This window comes from Neolamprologus multifasciatus, chromosome 8 (assembly GCF_963576455.1).
Source record: "Neolamprologus multifasciatus chromosome 8, fNeoMul1.2, whole genome shotgun sequence".
NCBI lineage: Eukaryota > Metazoa > Chordata > Actinopteri > Cichliformes > Cichlidae > Neolamprologus > Neolamprologus multifasciatus.
Genome location: NC_140446.1, coordinates 1,339,155 through 1,356,239, shown reverse-complemented (window position 1 = coordinate 1,356,239; position 17,085 = coordinate 1,339,155). Strand labels below are relative to the sequence as shown.

The window sequence follows — 17,085 nt, the reverse complement described above, 5'->3', positions numbered from 1 at the left end:
GGGCCGTGTCCGAGGTGGCCGGCGTCTGGCTTTCCCCACCACCACCTGAAGCTCGAGAAATCCAAAATGATCCATTGAGTCAAACAGGCAGTTGTGTGTTTGATGTTCTCGCCGCACATTTGCTGGAATTCTGCTCAAATCTGAATTTTAAAAACAAACCTCGTCCTGCTTTATGATCACTGAGTTTATCTTCTAAATCCTGATTTCAGTGTTAAACTTCATGATTGATCACACAGACTGACAACCAATCAGTTGTTGCTACCACGACATGATGACATATACTTTTACTGATATATTTGGTGTTCAGTATTCGGACACTGCATGGACCCCCTCGTGGCTCTGATGACGTGTTTGTGTGTTACAGCCCACGCAGGGAGTTCAGGGTTTTCTTTTGTAATGAAATAAGTGAAACAGACACAATTTACATGTTCGTGACTTTTCTTCTCTCTTCTTGTCATGGCAAAAAAAAACAAACAGTGATAAACAAGCTTTAAAATAATGAGTGTGAGTTTACATCAGCAGTGTAAAAACAAGATTTTTCTGTCGCTGAGTTTTCAGTTTATAGTAAAATGTAAAATTGTGTTTACAGCACCGTTCACAGGCTTTTCCTCTCACTGTGAAACCGAGAACTCTTTAAAGGTACTTCTTTCCTTTAGCAGATCAATTTAATCAAAGATTCTTTGCTCAAGAATCCTTCATCTTTGTTTGAATCTGCTGAACAACAATACTGTGCTCTTAATAACAGACACATATGAGGTTAAATATCCCAGGAACGTCAGGATAAATGGCACCAAGCTAACAGGCTGAATGTCGGGAATGAGGGGAAAATCCGTCCTGATTGTTCTGTGCTCTCGTTAGTGACATAAACTAATAAAGTTGTGATGTAATAAAAATGACCTTAAACGCACGGATATCGATGGCGGTTTGAATTTAAACCTAAGCCCTGACTTGTACTTGATGCCCACAGATTGAAAGCTGTTTGATGTGAGTGTTCAGACCCACTGACTGAACCTCCCTTTGATATGGTAAAGATGAAGGACAGATCATTAATAACAATTACATCATTAATTTTGGCATCTAATTGGCCCTTCAGGTAATTGCAGGCTGTTGGAGTTTGTACATGCTGAACAAAAGCCAGATGAGCGTTTCCTCGATGGCGTTTGCTGGAAAGCTTTGGTCTGCTGGTTGTCGGTGAGCTGAGGTGAAGCTCTGCAGACTCAGAGACGGAAAACCTTCTTTTCTAACAGCTCGTTTCAGATGGAGCAGGAACTGTGAGATAAAGAAGGATTATTACAAACCGCGATCATGCAAAGCTCCTCTAGCACAGAACAATAATTGCACTTTTAAGTTACTGTCATGTTGCTGTTTGAAGCTTTGGGTCAGTTCAGGATTAATGTCAGTATTTCATGTAAATCTCCCTCACTGTGTTAAGGTGAGGGAGAGCCAGACTGTTGTTTTACTGCACAGGAACCCGACAAGTCAGCGACTTTAATGTTAAATGTAGGACAAAGGTGAAGGCAGCAGCATCACCACGCTTCCAAAATACTGAGATTGGAGGGGAAACACAAATTTTCATCAACAGTCAAAAAAAAAAAGAAGAAATTCATCAACCAAACTCAAGTCTGGCTTTAATGTCACCTCCAAAAATGTCCCTGGGTGGAGATGTGGAACAGGTGGAGCGCTGTGATGTTGAGTGGATCCAGATGGAGAGGTCAGAGCTGATTAGCATTCAGAGTCAAGGATGAAGGTCACAGAGAGACCTGAGAAAGGAAGTTTGGGTGATCCGAGGCAGCTTGCAGGTGTCCTCTGGAGTCTCTCTCACTGATCCTGAAAACATGAACTCAGGAGAAAAATCGCTGCAGAGATTTCACCACGTTTGTTGTTCTGACTGTTACTGACAGACAGCGCAGCCAATCCCGGCACACCAGGGTCCAGCATGGCGCTGAAAGGAGCTCCATCTCTCAGAAATATGTACAACAGGAAAAGCTGAAAATCAAAAATCATATTAACCACAAACTTTTCAGGTTATTAACAGCAAACACAGAAATCTGTTTGTGCCATTATGGAAATGTTTCACTCTTTTATAAAACTGCTGCTCTTTCTACCTGATGAACATCAGTCAGCCCAGACTGAAATGTTACATGTGTGAGGCGTAATAAACACAAGCAGAGAAACCATGTTGCACAGTCACATGATCATGATTATTGCAGCCTGTGTAATGCTCAACCACTGCATCAACAACTTGATTTTCAGCCCAGTGCATGCCCGCAAATCTCACTTCCTCCCTGCAGTAATCAGCCATTTACAGGCTGTGAAGTTGGAATTTGCTCCAATCAGAAACTTCTGGAAATAAAGCATATGATGCATAGTGGGTGGGTCCAGCACTGGCAGAAATCAGAGAGAAATATCTTAATAGTAATATGTACAATTAACAAGCTACGGAGCCCTGCAGGGGACATGGGAGAAAAAGAAAAGTTTTGCGAGATCTCGCAAAACTAACTCGGGATCTCGCAAAACTTTTGCGAGATCTCGCAAACGTTTTAGCCGCATTCTTTGGATGCTGGCTCGAAGCCGACCGGGAGGTCGAGGCACGATGTACCGGGAAAGTGGTGTTCCTCCCGGCTGTAGTAGGTCTCGACCTCCCGTTACCTCGAAGCTAACGGGAAGAATGCGGCTAAAACTTTTGCGAGATCCCGCAAAAGTCAGTCTTAATTTTTTTTTCTCTCATGTCCCCTGCGGGGGTCCGTAACAAGCACCCTGAATTGGATAATTGAAGAAGTAAAACTTCTTCCAGGCGATGAAGTGCCAGAAATCCAAACTCCATTTCAACATGCAACAGATCTTTGAGATGTTTGTGTTGCCTTCAGATTGCTCCAAACAGTTGTTAGTCTGCACTTTTCCAGTGCTTACTGAAAAAACTGCTCCACTGTTCCCAATATCGAGTCTCCATCAGGTTCAGGACTATGTGAAACCTCTTGAGTGTTTATAGCAGCAGCATCAAGGCAACTGAGCAAATCACAAATTTATCCAAGTTCAAGTTTGTGCTCATAAATCAGTAGGATGATACGATGAAACGCTGTCGTCTGCATATAACTTTACATCTGTAATATATTTTAATCTAAGAGGTATGATAACCAGAATCTGTTATCTAAGCTGGGTTTTTAACAGTGTTGGGACTAACGCGTTATTAAGTAACGCGTTACAGTAACTACGTTATTATTGTGGTAACGAGCACGGTAACTAGTTATTATGCCAAAATCAGGAACGCGTTAGTCGTTACTGGGATTTAGATAGGGTCGTTACTCGTTACTTCGTGTGGTGGCTATCGCGGAGCTTCCACAGATTCAGTGGTGGAGGCCAGCAGGTGGATGAGGGAAAGGGGACGCAGAAGGAAAAGAGACCCGAGGCGGCCGCCGGTCCAAGTGTGAACTGAACTTCAGCTAAGAAGTTATGACCTGCAGTCTATCTGGGTCAGATATAAACCAAGTTTAGGTGGAGTTTATTTTCGTTATTCTGACTTTTTCCGTACTGCGTACTAGCTAGCATGACGGAGTTTCTATACAGCTGTGTGGGTGCTAAGAAGTTAATGATGTTGAACTTTATTTTGTTCATAAGTTATTAGAGTTGCCAACCGTCCCGTCTGGTATTCAGATAAAATATTACGCGTTTCTTATTGAGGTGAAAAGGAACAGTTTGTCCCGGACTTCAGCTACAATGAAAAAGACACAAAGCTGGAGTTATTCTGTGTCTTTGCTGCACAGCTGCCTCTTCTTCTTTCATTCTCCCCCCTCTCTCTCCCGTTTCTACTTCAATCATGAAAACTGATCAATGATCAGCTGATCGGCTCTCTTGTTTGTTTATCGCCCACTTTGCGCCAGAAACAGGAAACCAGCCGATGTCGCGTTAAACAACAGCAGCACGTTTAAGCTTGATCAGCTGTTGTTAGAATTTATTTAATATTAATTTCTAGTATCAGCAGATGTTTGCTGGAGCCACAGCTGTAAAAAAGCTGCTGGTCATGATGTCGGTTTGGTTATCTGGTGAGAGGGAAACATGAAGATGAAACCAGGAGATGTCCTTACTGAATCATCAGAGCTGAACAGGTGATGGAGAAACAGGTTTACCTTTTAGGTGACATGAATGAGTTGAAGGGAAGTTATGAACTGTTTCTGAGAGACAGATAACCCCAGGATCCTTTTTAGGTAGCTGACAGCTGGTAACTGTGCAGGTGCGGATCTAGCAAAGTTTTGCCAGGGGGGCCAGGTAGGGCATTAACAGGGAGAGGGGGGCACAAAGAAATACTTTTCTTTCTTATTCTCATTTAAAATGTTTAGGTTTTAAAAAATAATTATCTGAATCTTACAACAAAGGATTGATGCATATATACCATCAAAACAGTGAACATCACTGTCACAACAGCGTTTGTTTTCATTCAAAGGCTTTATGATTTTTCCTATAATGGTGGGCCAGTCTCTAGTCAAAATGCCCGGGCCGATTTTTTGTCCCCGTCCAGCCCTGTATGCAGCTCATCTGCAGTCTGGTGTTACCTACATCTTCCTATTCAGAAGGCAGAATTTCTGAGTTCTGAGTACAATCAAAGCACCACGACTGCAGTTTTTGTGTTGGATGTAAAAGGAGAATTCTGAGTAAAACCAAAGTTACTTTTCCTAGTAACTAGTTACTTTGAAAGTAACGAGTAACTTGAAGTAACTGAGTTACTTTTGATAGAAGTAACTAGTAATGTAACTAAGTTACTATTTTAAAGTAACTTACCCAACACTGGTTTTTAAGTACAGTCATTTTCCCTCCCCTATGGTGTGCCACAAGGTTCTGTATTGAGGCCCTTATTATATACATAATGCTGATTGAACGTTTCAGTTATGGACGTGCTTCTGTACACATTACATTCAGAGCTCTGTGCACTCAAACACACATCACTATGCTTATGTTTAACATAATGAAGATGTGACTACGACACCTCAGTCTATCTTGCACACCTCAGTCTATCTTGCACACCTCATTGGTCAGCTTAGTGCCTTCTTTGATGACATTTTGTTAAATAAACAGAAAAAGTGCTCAGTATTGCACTAGCTTCCCCTGTTTGAAGCTTTTGTTCCACATGTAGAACTGTTGCTGCAGCCACAGCAGCAGCAGAGGTGAAAGGTTGCACAGAGAAACAGACAACCACACTTAAGAGCTCTTTGTGACACACCCTTTCATCTCCAGGAGAAAGCGGCCAGGATTGTGCTCGTGCCTCCTTTCATTCGCTCTCTGAAGTCACTCAGTGCCAATGCTGGCGTTTCAATGACAGCCAGGCAGATCGCCAGAGAAGATTAACAGTGTTCATCGTCTCTGAGGTATTCAAGTGTTTGCATAAAACACATACAACCACATGGAGGGAAAACATGAAGAGAAGAAACCAACAAATTCAACAATAGGGAGAAAAATCCCATTTCAAAATCGGAGCGCTTAGAATAAAATACAGTAGATTTGATTAATTTCTTCTGCCTTCATGATATAACAAAAATTATGTAAAATCAGTAATTTAGTAAAAAGGATACTGTACTCAAATATACAGATTAGTGTCTAATTACATCTTCCATTAACCTGACCCATATAATTAATCTAGAATAAATATCAGCGGGTTGGCAGTTTGTGGAAGCCACTATGTTCCCCCACTATATCTGAATACAGTGGAGGGAAAGGACATCTGCCTTGCAACTAATGGTGTTTTACATATGTGGTGCTAGAGAGCGGAGATGCAATGTGCAAACCGAAGCAGAAAGAAGTCACAGGTGTTTACGTGAAGGTACATTTAGATTCACTTCTGCACCGTCATACCCTACATTTATCCCCTTCACCAAAAACACAAGGAAAGAAAATGCCACTGGCATCTTATTAAAATGCTTTCTTCATTTAAGTCAGCGCTCTAACACAAAAACACGCTCCCAGGTCAGACATGTGACCCTCATCTCTGGAAAGCTGACAAGAGCTTAATAACAGCAGCCAGTTATAAGCTAACATTAGGCTCCAATGTCCTAAAAGTCACTTTCCCGCTGATAAATCGTTCAACTGCGTCTCACCTGGCATTGAAAGCTGAGGTAAACAGCGGACTGACTGCCTTCTACAGTTGAAATTTAAGGTTTTGTCTGACAGATGAAAATAAGTTCTTGCCACTGTAGCCAGGCTTACGCAAATAAGTTTCTGGAGGTAATTTAATAGAATTCTGCAAGCTGCTCACATCTGTTAAACTTTTACACACTGTAGCTTAAATTGTCAGTCCATGGTTTGACTTTGGGATCTGGAGTCTTGGTTGAGTATTTTCAGTACATTTGAGTTATTTTCACCATTTTAAGTCTCGAGTTGTAGTTGCTATAGTGTTGACTTTCACTTCATTATGCTTTTCATCATCATTCATCCAATGTGACAGAATCACGTGACCTACAAGACAACCTGTGTGTCCATGCATATCAGCCAGTTTAAAGAAAGTTGTAACCCATCACCTCTGACTGTGATGGTGTCAGGTTCAGCCAGTTAAGGCAGAGTCTGGCTATGCTGAATGTGTAAACATCAAAGTGTCTGACATTGTCCACAAAAACCTAAAGCTGACCTAATGACTGGTTGCCCAGTAAAAGACTGGAGAACAGATTTTGTTGTTATAGTGCATTTAATGACCACATGATGCACGGAGGCCCAGGCTCAGCTCATCAAGTTGACCTGCAAGAACAAACAGTCACTACACACGTTTCTCCAAATTTAAGCTAGTTGGTTCGTAACTGTGCCTTACCTCAAACCTTTATCCTTTGGGAATCAGCCACTGGGACACTTTCTGGATTGTATGGCAGCACAGGGCTTAGAGGAAAGGGGTTGTAGACATCGTCAGTGTATTTGGAGTAAGAAAAGGCTTCTCTTCCTCGCTGGTACCCATTGCCGTTCTGGATGATGTAGGATGAAGGCAATGCAGGTGGAGCTATAAACATGCCAAGTGGCACTTGAGAGGTATACCAGGCATTAAAGTCAGGGTAGGTCTGAGATGGCATCCAGTTCTGTGGGTCAAAGGAGGAAGGAGCTCCCCCTGCAGGACCATTTACCCATGGAAAGCCACCAATACCAACCCTTGCAGAGCCGCCAGCAGATCCAACCCTTGCAGAGCCGCCAGCAGATCCAACCCTTGCAGAGCCGCCAGCAGATCCAACCCTTGCAGAGCCGGAGCCGCCAGCAGATCCAACCCTTGCAGAGCCGGAGCCGCCAGCAGATCCAACCCTTGCAGAGCCGGAGCCGCCAGCAGATCCAACCCTTGCAGAGCCGGAGCCGCCAGCAGATCCAACCCTTGCAGAGCCGGAGCCGCCAGCAGATCCAACCCTTCTAGTACCAGAGCTGCCAACACCATGCCCTGTAGTAACTGAGGTGTCACGACCAACCCCAGTTGTGCCAACACTTAAAGCACCAGATCTGCCAGCACCAGAGGCCCAGTTACCAGTACCAACTCTTACAGATCCAGTGCTACCACCCCCAAGCAATCCAGTTCCAGGGAACCATCTGACAGCACCAACCCCTCCAGTACCAGGTACCCAGCCAAGGTGGCCCAATCTTCCGGTGCCACCAGACTGACCTGAAAGCAGAAATAAGTTTTTACTGAAACTGAGCTTGTCGAGTTGCAATAAAGCTCTTGAAAATTTTGCTCTGAGTAGCACTGAAAGAAAACCCTTCTGTTACTTGGTTTAGCAGACCAAGCTTTTCAGTCAAGTATAAAATTACAGTTTTCTGAGAAAAAAGGTAGTTCAGTTCTGCTACAGCTAGATTTCCAAGACTAACTCTCTTGAGGTTAGACAGGAAGACTCACCTTTAACTAAAACAGGCAGGCAAGGCAGGCCAAAAAGGAGAAAGCAAATCCAGGAAACCCTGTTGAAGATATAACATGTTTTATATATATAAAAAAACTTAAATTATAAAAGAGACATCAAGCAGCACAACTAACCTCAGAATAAAAACAAGCACCATGATTAAGCCTCAAAAGGGTCAGCTACAGCAGGTCGGTACCAACAAGCTGCCAGCTGCTTACAGATCAACTCAGTGTCCATTAATTAGCTGGCAACAAATGCATGGCTTATATTGGTGCTCAACATGCTGGCAGCTCTCATTAAATTCATTCACTTCACCTGGTGCCCATCACTCCCCAGTCAATGATGCATTCTTTTTAGCCTGGAATCTGAACAATACCGAACCCCGCACAGGAAAGTTTGACTGCAATAGAGAAGAAAAAACAATAGAACATGTTTTGATGCATTGTCAGAAATATGATGCAGAGAGAAGAATTGATATGCTTGGTGATATGAAAGTGAAACTGGGCTTGGTTGATTTGTTTCATAAGAACTCAAGAAGGGAAAGTTATCAGACCATATTTAGTTTTTACGGCAGACTCATTTGTTTGGGAGGTTTTTAATTTTTAATTTTTTTGTAAAAATGTATTTATTTATTTTGTTAACATTTTGGTTCACATTCCAAACCAGTTGGTGGCAGTATTGCACCGTTTTGCTGTTTGCAAACCACCAATAAATAATATGAAGAAGAAGAAGACCGAGCTCCTACTTGTAATACTACAGGGTGGGCCATTTATATGGATACACATGGGAATGGTTGGTGATATTAAAGTCCTGTTTGTGGCACATTAGTATATGTGAGGGGGCAAACTCCTCAAAATGGGTGGTGACCATGGTGGCCATTTAGAAGTCGGCCATCTTGGATACAACTTTTGTTTTTTCAATAGGAAGAGGGCCATGTGACACATCAAACTTATTGGTAATGTCACAAGAACAACAATGATGTGCTTGGTTTCAACGTAACTTTATTCTTTCATGAGTTATATATTTGTGGAGTACAGGTAAGAACTGAGCAGTAAGGGGGTAGTGCTTGGCCTTTCTAAATTTACCCAGGATAAAGTTGTTGTTGAAAACCAGCATGAAGCTGAAGAGAGCAGATGACATTTTAATGTGTTCCGAATTAAAGAGCTCAGTTCCCCAGCTACTCAAAACAATTTACCCTACAACATCTCTGGGTAGAAAATTAATCCAAATCGGCCATCCTCAGAGAATTAAACCACCCATTCAAACAACCGTTGAAGTTGCCAGAGGCAGTCTTACCTGTCTAGTTCTAGGTGTGTGTGTATATATATATATATATAATAAAAATTTTAAAAACCCACTCCAAAAATAGATGATTTGTCACGTGCAAACCATGCTCCAACAATCAACTCTGTTGTTGAATCAATCAATTGATGGACTATGCCACCAATCTCTGATTGGACGCGTAAACATTCCTCTTAGTCCTCTGAGAACTTCCTCAAAGGCAAGAAAAAATAAATACTCAAATTCATTTGGAATAACAGACGAGCCAGACTATGCCTATCATTACTATATCTTAAGGGTAAGTCTCTGTATTCCAAGGCTCATGCTTTCCTGCAATTTTAATGCAAGAAAAAAAAAAAACCCACACACCACACTATACACACTTTTCACATCAGCTGAAGTTTGACCCAAGAGTTAGTATAATTTTTAGAGTTCAAGATGGTGGAATTGCCAAGGGTACACAAGATCAGAAACTGCATTTGTTTAAATGTATAAAAATAAATGAGATTCCCCATACCAGATCGGTAAAGGCCTGGGTTAACGATAAGTTCTATTTTTAATACCACCAAATCACAGCTGCCCCAAAGTGCTTAATATTGAAAGTTGAAAACCCTACAACTTCAAGTCAATGCAAGAGTCAGATGATCAAGCACTTTCCAGTAGAATTTTGATGCCTACTTTCAACACTGTATAATAAAGGAGCAAGAAAATCCATGGGATACCTTTTCTTTGCAACTAGAGCCAGAATCTAGCACTGTTGGAGCACACCAAGCAGCTCAGGCTGTAGCCTTTGGGATCAGTTACTTGATAGAAGTGAAACGAATCATTTAAACATTGAATTACAATCAAATGCACAGAACACTCAGCTTTATTAAAGTCTTTATTCCATATCCAAAAGGCTTCTTGAAAGCAGATACATGCTCTTCAGTTTCACCTGCAAGATTAAGAAGAAATAACAGTCAACTAAAAGGACTTTTAGTCATTAATGCTTCACTGCATGCAAGTTACCTCAGACTTTTATCGCTTGAAATCCACTTGCACTTCTTGGGTACTGTGGCAGTACAGGACTCAGAGGATGGTGGCCCAAGACATTATTAGAATATTTGGAGTGAGAAAGTACTTCTCTTCCTCGCTGGTAGCCAGTTCCAGTCTGGACAAGATGGGACGAAGGCAATGAAGGTACCTGAGGGGGCAGCGCAAACATACCTAGTGGTACCTCATAAGTAGACCAGGCATTGAAGTCAGGGAAGGGACGTGGTGGCATCCAGTTCCATGGGTGGTTAAGGAAAGAAGAACTTACTGCAGGATAATTTTGATAAGGAACACCACCAAGGAATGAATAACCATTAGACCATGTTGGGCGAAACTCTCCAATGGGGCCAACAGGAGCAAAGGACCAGCCTCCTGGAGAGCTGCTAGGGCCAACCCATCCTCCACTGGAGCTCCCAGGGCCAAAGGACCAGCCTCCTGGGCCAACTGCTACCCCAGTGGAGCTCCCAGGAATAAAAGACCAATGTCCTGCAGAGCTGCTAATCCCTCCTCCACTGGTGCTCCCTACGGGGCCAGAGGACCAACCCCCTGGAGAACTGCTAGGGCCAACTGCTACCCCAGTGGAGCTCCCAGGGCTAAAAGACCAACTTCCTGCTGAGCTGCCAATTCCTCCTCCACTGGTGCTCCCAGGGCCAAAGGACCAACTTCCTGCCGAGTTGCCAGGGGCGACCCCTCCCCCAGTGGAGCTGCCAGGGCTGACGGACCAACTTCCTGCAGAGCTGCCAGGGCCAACCCCTCCGGCAGTGGAGCCAGCAGATCCAGGACCAACACCACCTCCATTGGAGCTGCCAGAGCCAAAGGACCAGCCTCCTGCAGAGCTGCAACAGAAAACTGCCCCTCCAGCAGAACCATTATGTTCAGGGCCAGAATCGAGTTCTCCTCCAGTAGAACCATTAGGGCCAGAATCGAGTTCTCCTCCAGTAGAACCATTAGGTCCAGAATCGAGTTCTCCTCCGGTAGAACCATCAGGTCCAGAGCCAGAACCAGCCTCTTCTCCAGTAGAGCCATCAGGTCCAGGTCCAGAGCCAGAACCAGCCTCTTCTCCAGTAGAGCCATCAGGTCCAGGTCCAGAGCCAGAACCAGCCTCTTCTCCAGTAGAGCCATCAGGTCCAGGTCCAGAGCCAGAACCAGCCTCTTCTCCAGTAGAGCCATCAGGTCCAGGTCCAGAGCCAGAACCAGCCTCTTCTCCAGTAGAGCCATCAGGTCCAGGTCCAGAGCCAGAACCAGCCTCTTCTCCAGTAGAGCCATCAGGTCCAGGTCCAGAGCCAGAACCAGCCTCTTCTCCAGTAGAGCCATCATGTCCAGGGTTAGTGCCAGCACTTCTAGGACTGGCAATTACAGCTGGACTAGTTCGCCCTGAATTAAAAGATTTCAACTAAATGTAAGCTTGTAAAACCAAGTTAATTTAAGCTTCTAGGCATTCTGAAGTTGAAGGAATAGCTTACCTTTCATTGTTACAGGGAAACAAGATCCACTGCTGAAAAGCAGGAAACAAATCCAGGAAACCCTGTGAAAAAACAAACAAGTCTCTGTAGATAAACTACTAAATCAGACAGCATTAAATTTCACTACTCACTTCAAAACAAGCTTGAGCCCCATGTCTAACTCAAAAAGCAGAACGATTCCTCTACAGCAAGTTAGGATGAAAACCAGGGGGGTGCTGCTATAGGTTTGTGCTTTAACTGGTGTGTGGTTGCTGTTTATATTGGTGCAGTTGCAATTACAGTGATTAACCACACCTGGTAAAACCTGCATTTAGCTTGCAACTTGGAAGCGTTTTACCTGAACAGTTAGGAGCAAATGAGTGTAACCCTCCAAGGGGAACAGGTTGTCAACCTAATCTTATATTGTTTATATACTGCCTGCTTTTTCTTTTCTTTCTTTTTTCAAACAGTCAATATGTCAAAATTTTCAGGTTAGTATTGTGGAACTTTGACTTAAAAATGAAATATTAATCTGAAATATTGGGATAAATTGAAACTCTACGATAAGATAAAATGTATTTTTAAAAAACATTTCTGACTTATACTTTTGTTTTTTCTCAGTGCAGGAAACAAGCCTCCATAGATATGACCTATGATTCTGAACATACAATTCTTATGTTTTAATGAACACTTAAACTTAATTTAGATTATGTTTCAAAAACCAACATTTTAAGTCCTTCCAGGCATTTCAGATGGCTGTGGAGTTGCAAGACTTGCTTTTTGAACATTTTGTTCAGAGGGTTACACCAACAAAGATGAAGTGACAGTCCAAACACTGGACTGTTGAATTAAAACATGAACACAGAGGTTAATTATGTAAAAAAAAAGAATGATCAATATAGCACTGAGTTTGCATTGAAAATATACCTCATATCGGTATATTTAAATCCTACAGCTATACTAATGTTTCAAAAAATTCATAGGACATTTACGGTTGCACATCTGAAGCCTTACAGCATCAACAAAACCAGCTAATGTTAGCTCAGCTCAAACTTGAGTGTTGTGGTTGCAGATAGCGTGTTGGCAAGGTTCGTCAGCCAGCAAGATAGTTATGGGTTATTCAGGAAATTCATGTTCACCAAATCAGAAAAAATGGTGAACAAAACTCTACTTTCTTCTTACTGTTCAATACACAGTTGTAAGAAACCTGATGTAGGAACATATGATGGGTTTACTCATGCTAGCAATTTTTTTGTGTTACTTGGGGAGTGGCTTAGACACAGGATGTATTTTCAGCTCACTAGCAGTAAAATTTTGGCACCCAGTTATCCTGCTGCATTTATTTACAGGCCACAATACCCATTATTCAGTGAACATTATTGTATTTAGAAGATTTGGTTCACTGTCCGTAGAGTTAGCAGCACACTGCAACATCTAAAACCAAGATGATTGACAGTCAATGCAATTTTTCTTTTGTTTAATGTTTGAAGACATCAGTTCTTGCACAGCTGAGGGTCAGCATCACCTGCAGAAACAAAGAAAAATTACCACACAGGTTTTGATTGTTCAAGTGCTAGATGCTTATAAGTAGCCCCTTACCTCAGATCCGCGGCTCTTGAAACTCAGTCTCAGGAAAACCCTGGATACTGTGTCAGAGGAAAAGGAACAACTATATCATCAGAGTATTTAGAGAAAGAAAGGGCTTCTCTTCCCCGCTGGTAGCCATTCCCAGACTGGACGATGTAGGATGAAGGAAATATGGGAGGTGCTGCGACCATGCCCAGTGGCACGCTGTAGGTATACAAGCCACTGAAGTCAGGGAAAGACTCGGATGGCAGCCATCTCTGAGAGTCGAGAGAAAGGGCTCCTCCTACAGGAGCAGTAACCCAAGGAACGCCACCAAGAAATGAGGATCCATAAAAGCCTCCAGCACCATCCTCTCCACCTCCGAAGCTGCTAGTCCCTACCCCTCCAGAATCAGAAGTCCAGTCATCACCAAATTGAGCTGAAACTAGAAACAGATTTCAGACAGTTTCTTTTAATTTTTAATGTAAAAAAAGAAAATCCAAGCTTTAAAGTCTAAGTCAAGAAATGAAATAAAGGCTTTATCAAGTAAAACTGTTTCAGAAGACCTCAAAATCTACATTCCTGCTGCAGCTACACACCAGTTATCATAGACACTTGCCTTGAATGACTGTAGGGGAACAAGCTGCTCTGCTGAACAGCAGGAATGAACAGTCAGCTCATAGATTTCTCACTTCTGAACTTTTTTAGTGTGTTTTTTTTTCCATTTATTGTTTAATCATGTGTGCGTGCCTGTGTGTGGTTATGAGGACCTTCTACAGAGGCACCACAGAGTATTCTTATTTAACACTCGTAATAACACAAGCTGAAAATACTCCTGTTGTTCTTTTTCAGTACTGTATACCACCTGATGGTTTTGCCTCCTCTCTCTCTTTTCTTTCTCTCTGATTGCCGAAAAGCATTATAAACATGCTACAGAGAGGCGGGTTCATGCATTTCAGTTTTAACTGTTAAGCTTTCTGTGTGCATGCCTGTCTGGTTGTGTGTATGTGTAAGACATTTGCTGTGTATGTAACCTTCCTGTCGTTGCCGGGTCAAATCTCACCAATTTACAAATTTTAAAAAAACTCATAAATATTGGGTTTTACATCTGAGTGCCTCGAGGCCTTAGTACATCCTCCACACTATGCACTTGAACATATTAAACAAAAGAAGTTCTCATCACTTTAACTTTGAATGTTTTAATCAAGTTCAGCAGCTGGATCAAAAAGAGCACATGTAACAATAACACATGTATCAGTTGTCTGTGAAAGTTCTCAGTCATCCAGGTCATCGTAGTCAAAGGAGCTTGCAAAGAAAAGCGTCTGGACTTCTTTAAGTTGCTTGAAGACGTTTCACCTTCATCCGAGAAGCTTCTTCAGTTCTAAGGTCAAATGGTGGGGAGTCCCAGATATAAACCTAGTGGGAGTTTCCCCCCATGGAGGGACAAAAGGACCCCCTGATGATCCTCTAATCGCCTGAGCCAAGGTGTGAAACTGGGTGTGGGTCCCAATCAGCCAGAGTTTCGGGTGTGTTCATTGTGAAACCTGGCCCCACCCTATCATGTGAATTCCTGAGGTCAGATGGCCCAGGATGTGAGTGGGCGTTAAGGCGTCTGGGAAGGGATCTCAAAACTGGATTATAGATGGCAGACAGTTGGTGTCGTAAACCACCGCCTCTGTTCAAAGATGGTCGCTCACAGTGGACATAGATGTCCACTTTTGAGATCCCTTCCCAGACGCCTTAACGCCCACTCACATCCTGGGCCATCTGACCTCAGGAATTCGCATGATAAGGTGGGGCCAGGTTTCACAATGAACTCACCCGAAACTCTGGCTGATTGTGACCCACACCCAGTTTCACACCTTGGCTCAGGTGATTAGAGGATCATCAGGGGGTCCTTTTGTCCCTCTGTGGGGGGAAACTCCCACTAGGTTTAAATCTGGGACTCTCCACCATTTGACCTTAGAACTGAAGAAGCTTCTCGGATGAAGGTGAAACGTCTTCAAGCAACTTAAAGAAGTCCAGACGCTTTTCTTTGCAAGCTCCTTTGACATGTATCAGTTGTTCCATTGTGGAGTGATCCAAGTATAAAAACAATAACAAATACAATTTCTAGGTTCCATAACAGTTTTTATCATTACTTTATTGTGGATTAGGTGAAGAGTTGTTAAATGTGGACAATTTAAATAATAGATTAATGCAATAGCAAATTGTGCCTTTTTCTCAGATGGACAGCAGATGGAGAGTGATAGAGGAGATGAGGGAGGAAGAGAGGCAAAGATTGAGTCATGGGCAGAGCCACAGTTTTTTAAAAATTCTCTTGCTTTATGGTTCTTAGCGCTGTTACCAATCTTTGCATTTTATTATTATCTCCTAACACTTGTTTAATCAGCTATCGTCTCTCCTATGAACCTTTTGTCTGCATTCTCAGTTCAACACAAACTGAACTGAGAACTCCTCATCATGCAACATTGTATCCATCAGGTAAAACATTGGCTACGTTTGCTTTGCATTTTCCCCACCAAGTTGAAGTCACTGATTTTGATGTTCCAGACTTTTGGAATCTCAGCTGAAACCCACATTCGCCGGGGTAATCTGTCGTAACTGGAACAGTGGAGGCTGGAGGTGTAATGCTGTCTTTTTGCAAAATGTCATTTGGAAGCGCAAAGAGATTTTCATCAAAGTTTTCAGCTAATTGCTGCTCATTGATGATCTGAAACATCTCCATGGTGTCATCTGGCCTCAAGGTTTCATCACGACCCGTTGTATTGCTGTTCACGGTTGAGATAGTGTCCACACTGACAGACAGAGATTCAGTCACAGGTAGCTGTTCCCGCAGCTCTTTAAAAGAATCCTGGCTGAAGGGTAGATTCTGATTAAAAACCAAAATGCCATCCTGCCTCAGTTAAAAAGGTTCTGCACAGAAGCGTCTGCAGAAGGAACAGCAGAACCAGGCCTTTGCAGCACTGCGTCATCTCCTCGTCCACACATGCCTTCAGGACGCAGCCTACAAGTTGAGAGCAACACATGATCAGTAACCGCTATAACAGAATGGCCTCGTGCGTCTGTCATTCTCTGTGGTTTGTTTGAGTGTTTGGTTTTTAAATGCACAGCAAGTGGCACTCTCTCTCTCTCTGTCTCTCTCTCTCTCTGTCTCTCACTCTCTCACACACACACACACACACACACACACACACACACACACACACACACAGAGAAGCAGGGCAGCTGCTGTGCAACTGGGATTTTGACAAGAGGGGCTCCCTCTGCTGGCTCAATGCGGTACAAAGTGTCAGAAGTTGTTCGAGCTGCAGATCTGAACAGTCAACAATTAATTGCGTCTCTGGTCCACAGGAGGGCGCCCAGCTGGCAAGTCCTGTGCATTGCATATTAAAGGTGTTGCAACTGCACTCACATGTGCTGTTTGTGTAAAAGACAGACACACACACCCACACCCACACACACACACACACACACACAGGCTCAGAGATGAGGGAAAAACAACAGAATTGAGGAGGAAATAAATAAGTCTTCTCATTTCTTGCTGTGTGACAAGAAATAGGAGACATGTTTGTTTGTTTTTTTAAGTTAATTCCCAATAAAACTGTTTTATTGCTAACTACATTGTTGTCTGTATTAATGCTGAAGTCCTAAATGATCATGAATCATGATCATGATGATGAATTTATGCTAATAACATCATGTAACAGGCATGGAGAACAGCACTGACTGGGAGGCTTTGAACAAATCACATAGTTCAATTCAACATATAAGACTTTAAGAATTCACAAGCATCTACTTAAAATCGAATTTATCATCCGTGATATTATTATGTACAGTTCCGATGCATTTTGTATCACCCTTAAATAAACAGGCAGCCTTAAAGTATGAAATATTCATATACAAATACACACATAAAT

The 17,085-nt window shown here is 42.7% G+C and overlaps 2 protein-coding genes and 1 long non-coding RNA gene across 13 annotated transcripts; all 3 read right to left on the bottom strand.

Moving 5' to 3' along the window:
• Nucleotides 1–6,648: 6,648 nt before the first annotated feature.
• LOC146512081 (uncharacterized) lies at nucleotides 6,649–8,105 on the bottom strand. Of its 2 annotated transcripts, none has more exons than XM_085171289.1 (4): nucleotides 7,979–8,105; nucleotides 7,844–7,902; nucleotides 6,788–7,612; nucleotides 6,649–6,717 (listed from the first exon to the last, which is right to left on the bottom strand). In XM_085171289.1, the coding sequence occupies exons 1-3, from the start codon at nucleotides 7,999–8,001 to the stop codon at nucleotides 6,789–6,791; spliced, it is 906 nt and encodes a 301-aa protein (XP_085027415.1). In that variant the 5' UTR covers nucleotides 8,002–8,105; the 3' UTR covers nucleotides 6,649–6,717; nucleotide 6,788. The 2 variants fall into 2 exon arrangements, with proteins under 2 accessions (XP_085027415.1, XP_085027414.1); XM_085171288.1 differs by having other exon boundaries at nucleotides 6,795–7,612.
• Nucleotides 8,106–9,363: 1,258 nt separating this feature from the next.
• Nucleotides 9,364–11,873, bottom strand: LOC146512080 (uncharacterized). Of its 10 annotated transcripts, none has more exons than XM_085169481.1 (5): nucleotides 11,752–11,873; nucleotides 11,621–11,682; nucleotides 11,145–11,531; nucleotides 10,134–11,108; nucleotides 9,364–10,059 (listed from the first exon to the last, which is right to left on the bottom strand). In XM_085169481.1, the coding sequence occupies exons 1-4, from the start codon at nucleotides 11,772–11,774 to the stop codon at nucleotides 10,135–10,137; spliced, it is 1,446 nt and encodes a 481-aa protein (XP_085025607.1). In that variant the 5' UTR covers nucleotides 11,775–11,873; the 3' UTR covers nucleotides 9,364–10,059; nucleotide 10,134. The 10 variants fall into 10 exon arrangements, with proteins under 10 accessions (XP_085025607.1, XP_085025606.1, XP_085025608.1 ...); XM_085169480.1 differs by having other exon boundaries at nucleotides 11,621–11,715; nucleotides 11,752–11,868; XM_085169482.1 differs by having other exon boundaries at nucleotides 11,193–11,531; nucleotides 11,621–11,715; nucleotides 11,752–11,868.
• Nucleotides 11,874–12,899: 1,026 nt separating this feature from the next.
• On the bottom strand, nucleotides 12,900–13,231 carry LOC146512079 (uncharacterized). Its single transcript, XR_014875584.1, has 2 exons — nucleotides 13,199–13,231; nucleotides 12,900–13,124 (listed from the first exon to the last, which is right to left on the bottom strand). It is a non-coding gene; the product is annotated as an uncharacterized LOC146512079 (long non-coding RNA).
• Between the last annotated feature and the right edge of the window lie 3,854 nt (nucleotides 13,232–17,085).

Excerpts from the sequence above, each read along its gene's own strand:
- LOC146512081 (XM_085171288.1), bottom strand. The coding sequence starts at position 8,001 with ATGGTGCTTGTTTTTATTCTGAG. Across the intron at positions 7,903-7,978 it reads GTGCTTGTTTTTATTCTGAG|GGTTTCCTGGATTTGCTTTC; the intron begins GTTAGTTGTGCT and ends TATCTTCAACAG. Across the intron at positions 7,613-7,843 it reads CCTGCCTGTTTTAGTTAAAG|GTCAGTCTGGTGGCACCGGA; the intron begins GTGAGTCTTCCT and ends TTCTGCTTTCAG.
- LOC146512080 (XM_085169480.1), bottom strand. The coding sequence starts at position 11,774 with ATGGGGCTCAAGCTTGTTTTGAA. Across the intron at positions 11,716-11,751 it reads GGGCTCAAGCTTGTTTTGAA|TTTATCTACAGAGACTTGTT; the intron begins GTGAGTAGTGAA and ends CTGATTTAGTAG. Across the intron at positions 11,109-11,144 it reads GGCTGGTTCTGGCTCTGGAC|CTAATGGTTCTACTGGAGGA; the intron begins CTGATGGTTCTA and ends TCGATTCTGGAC.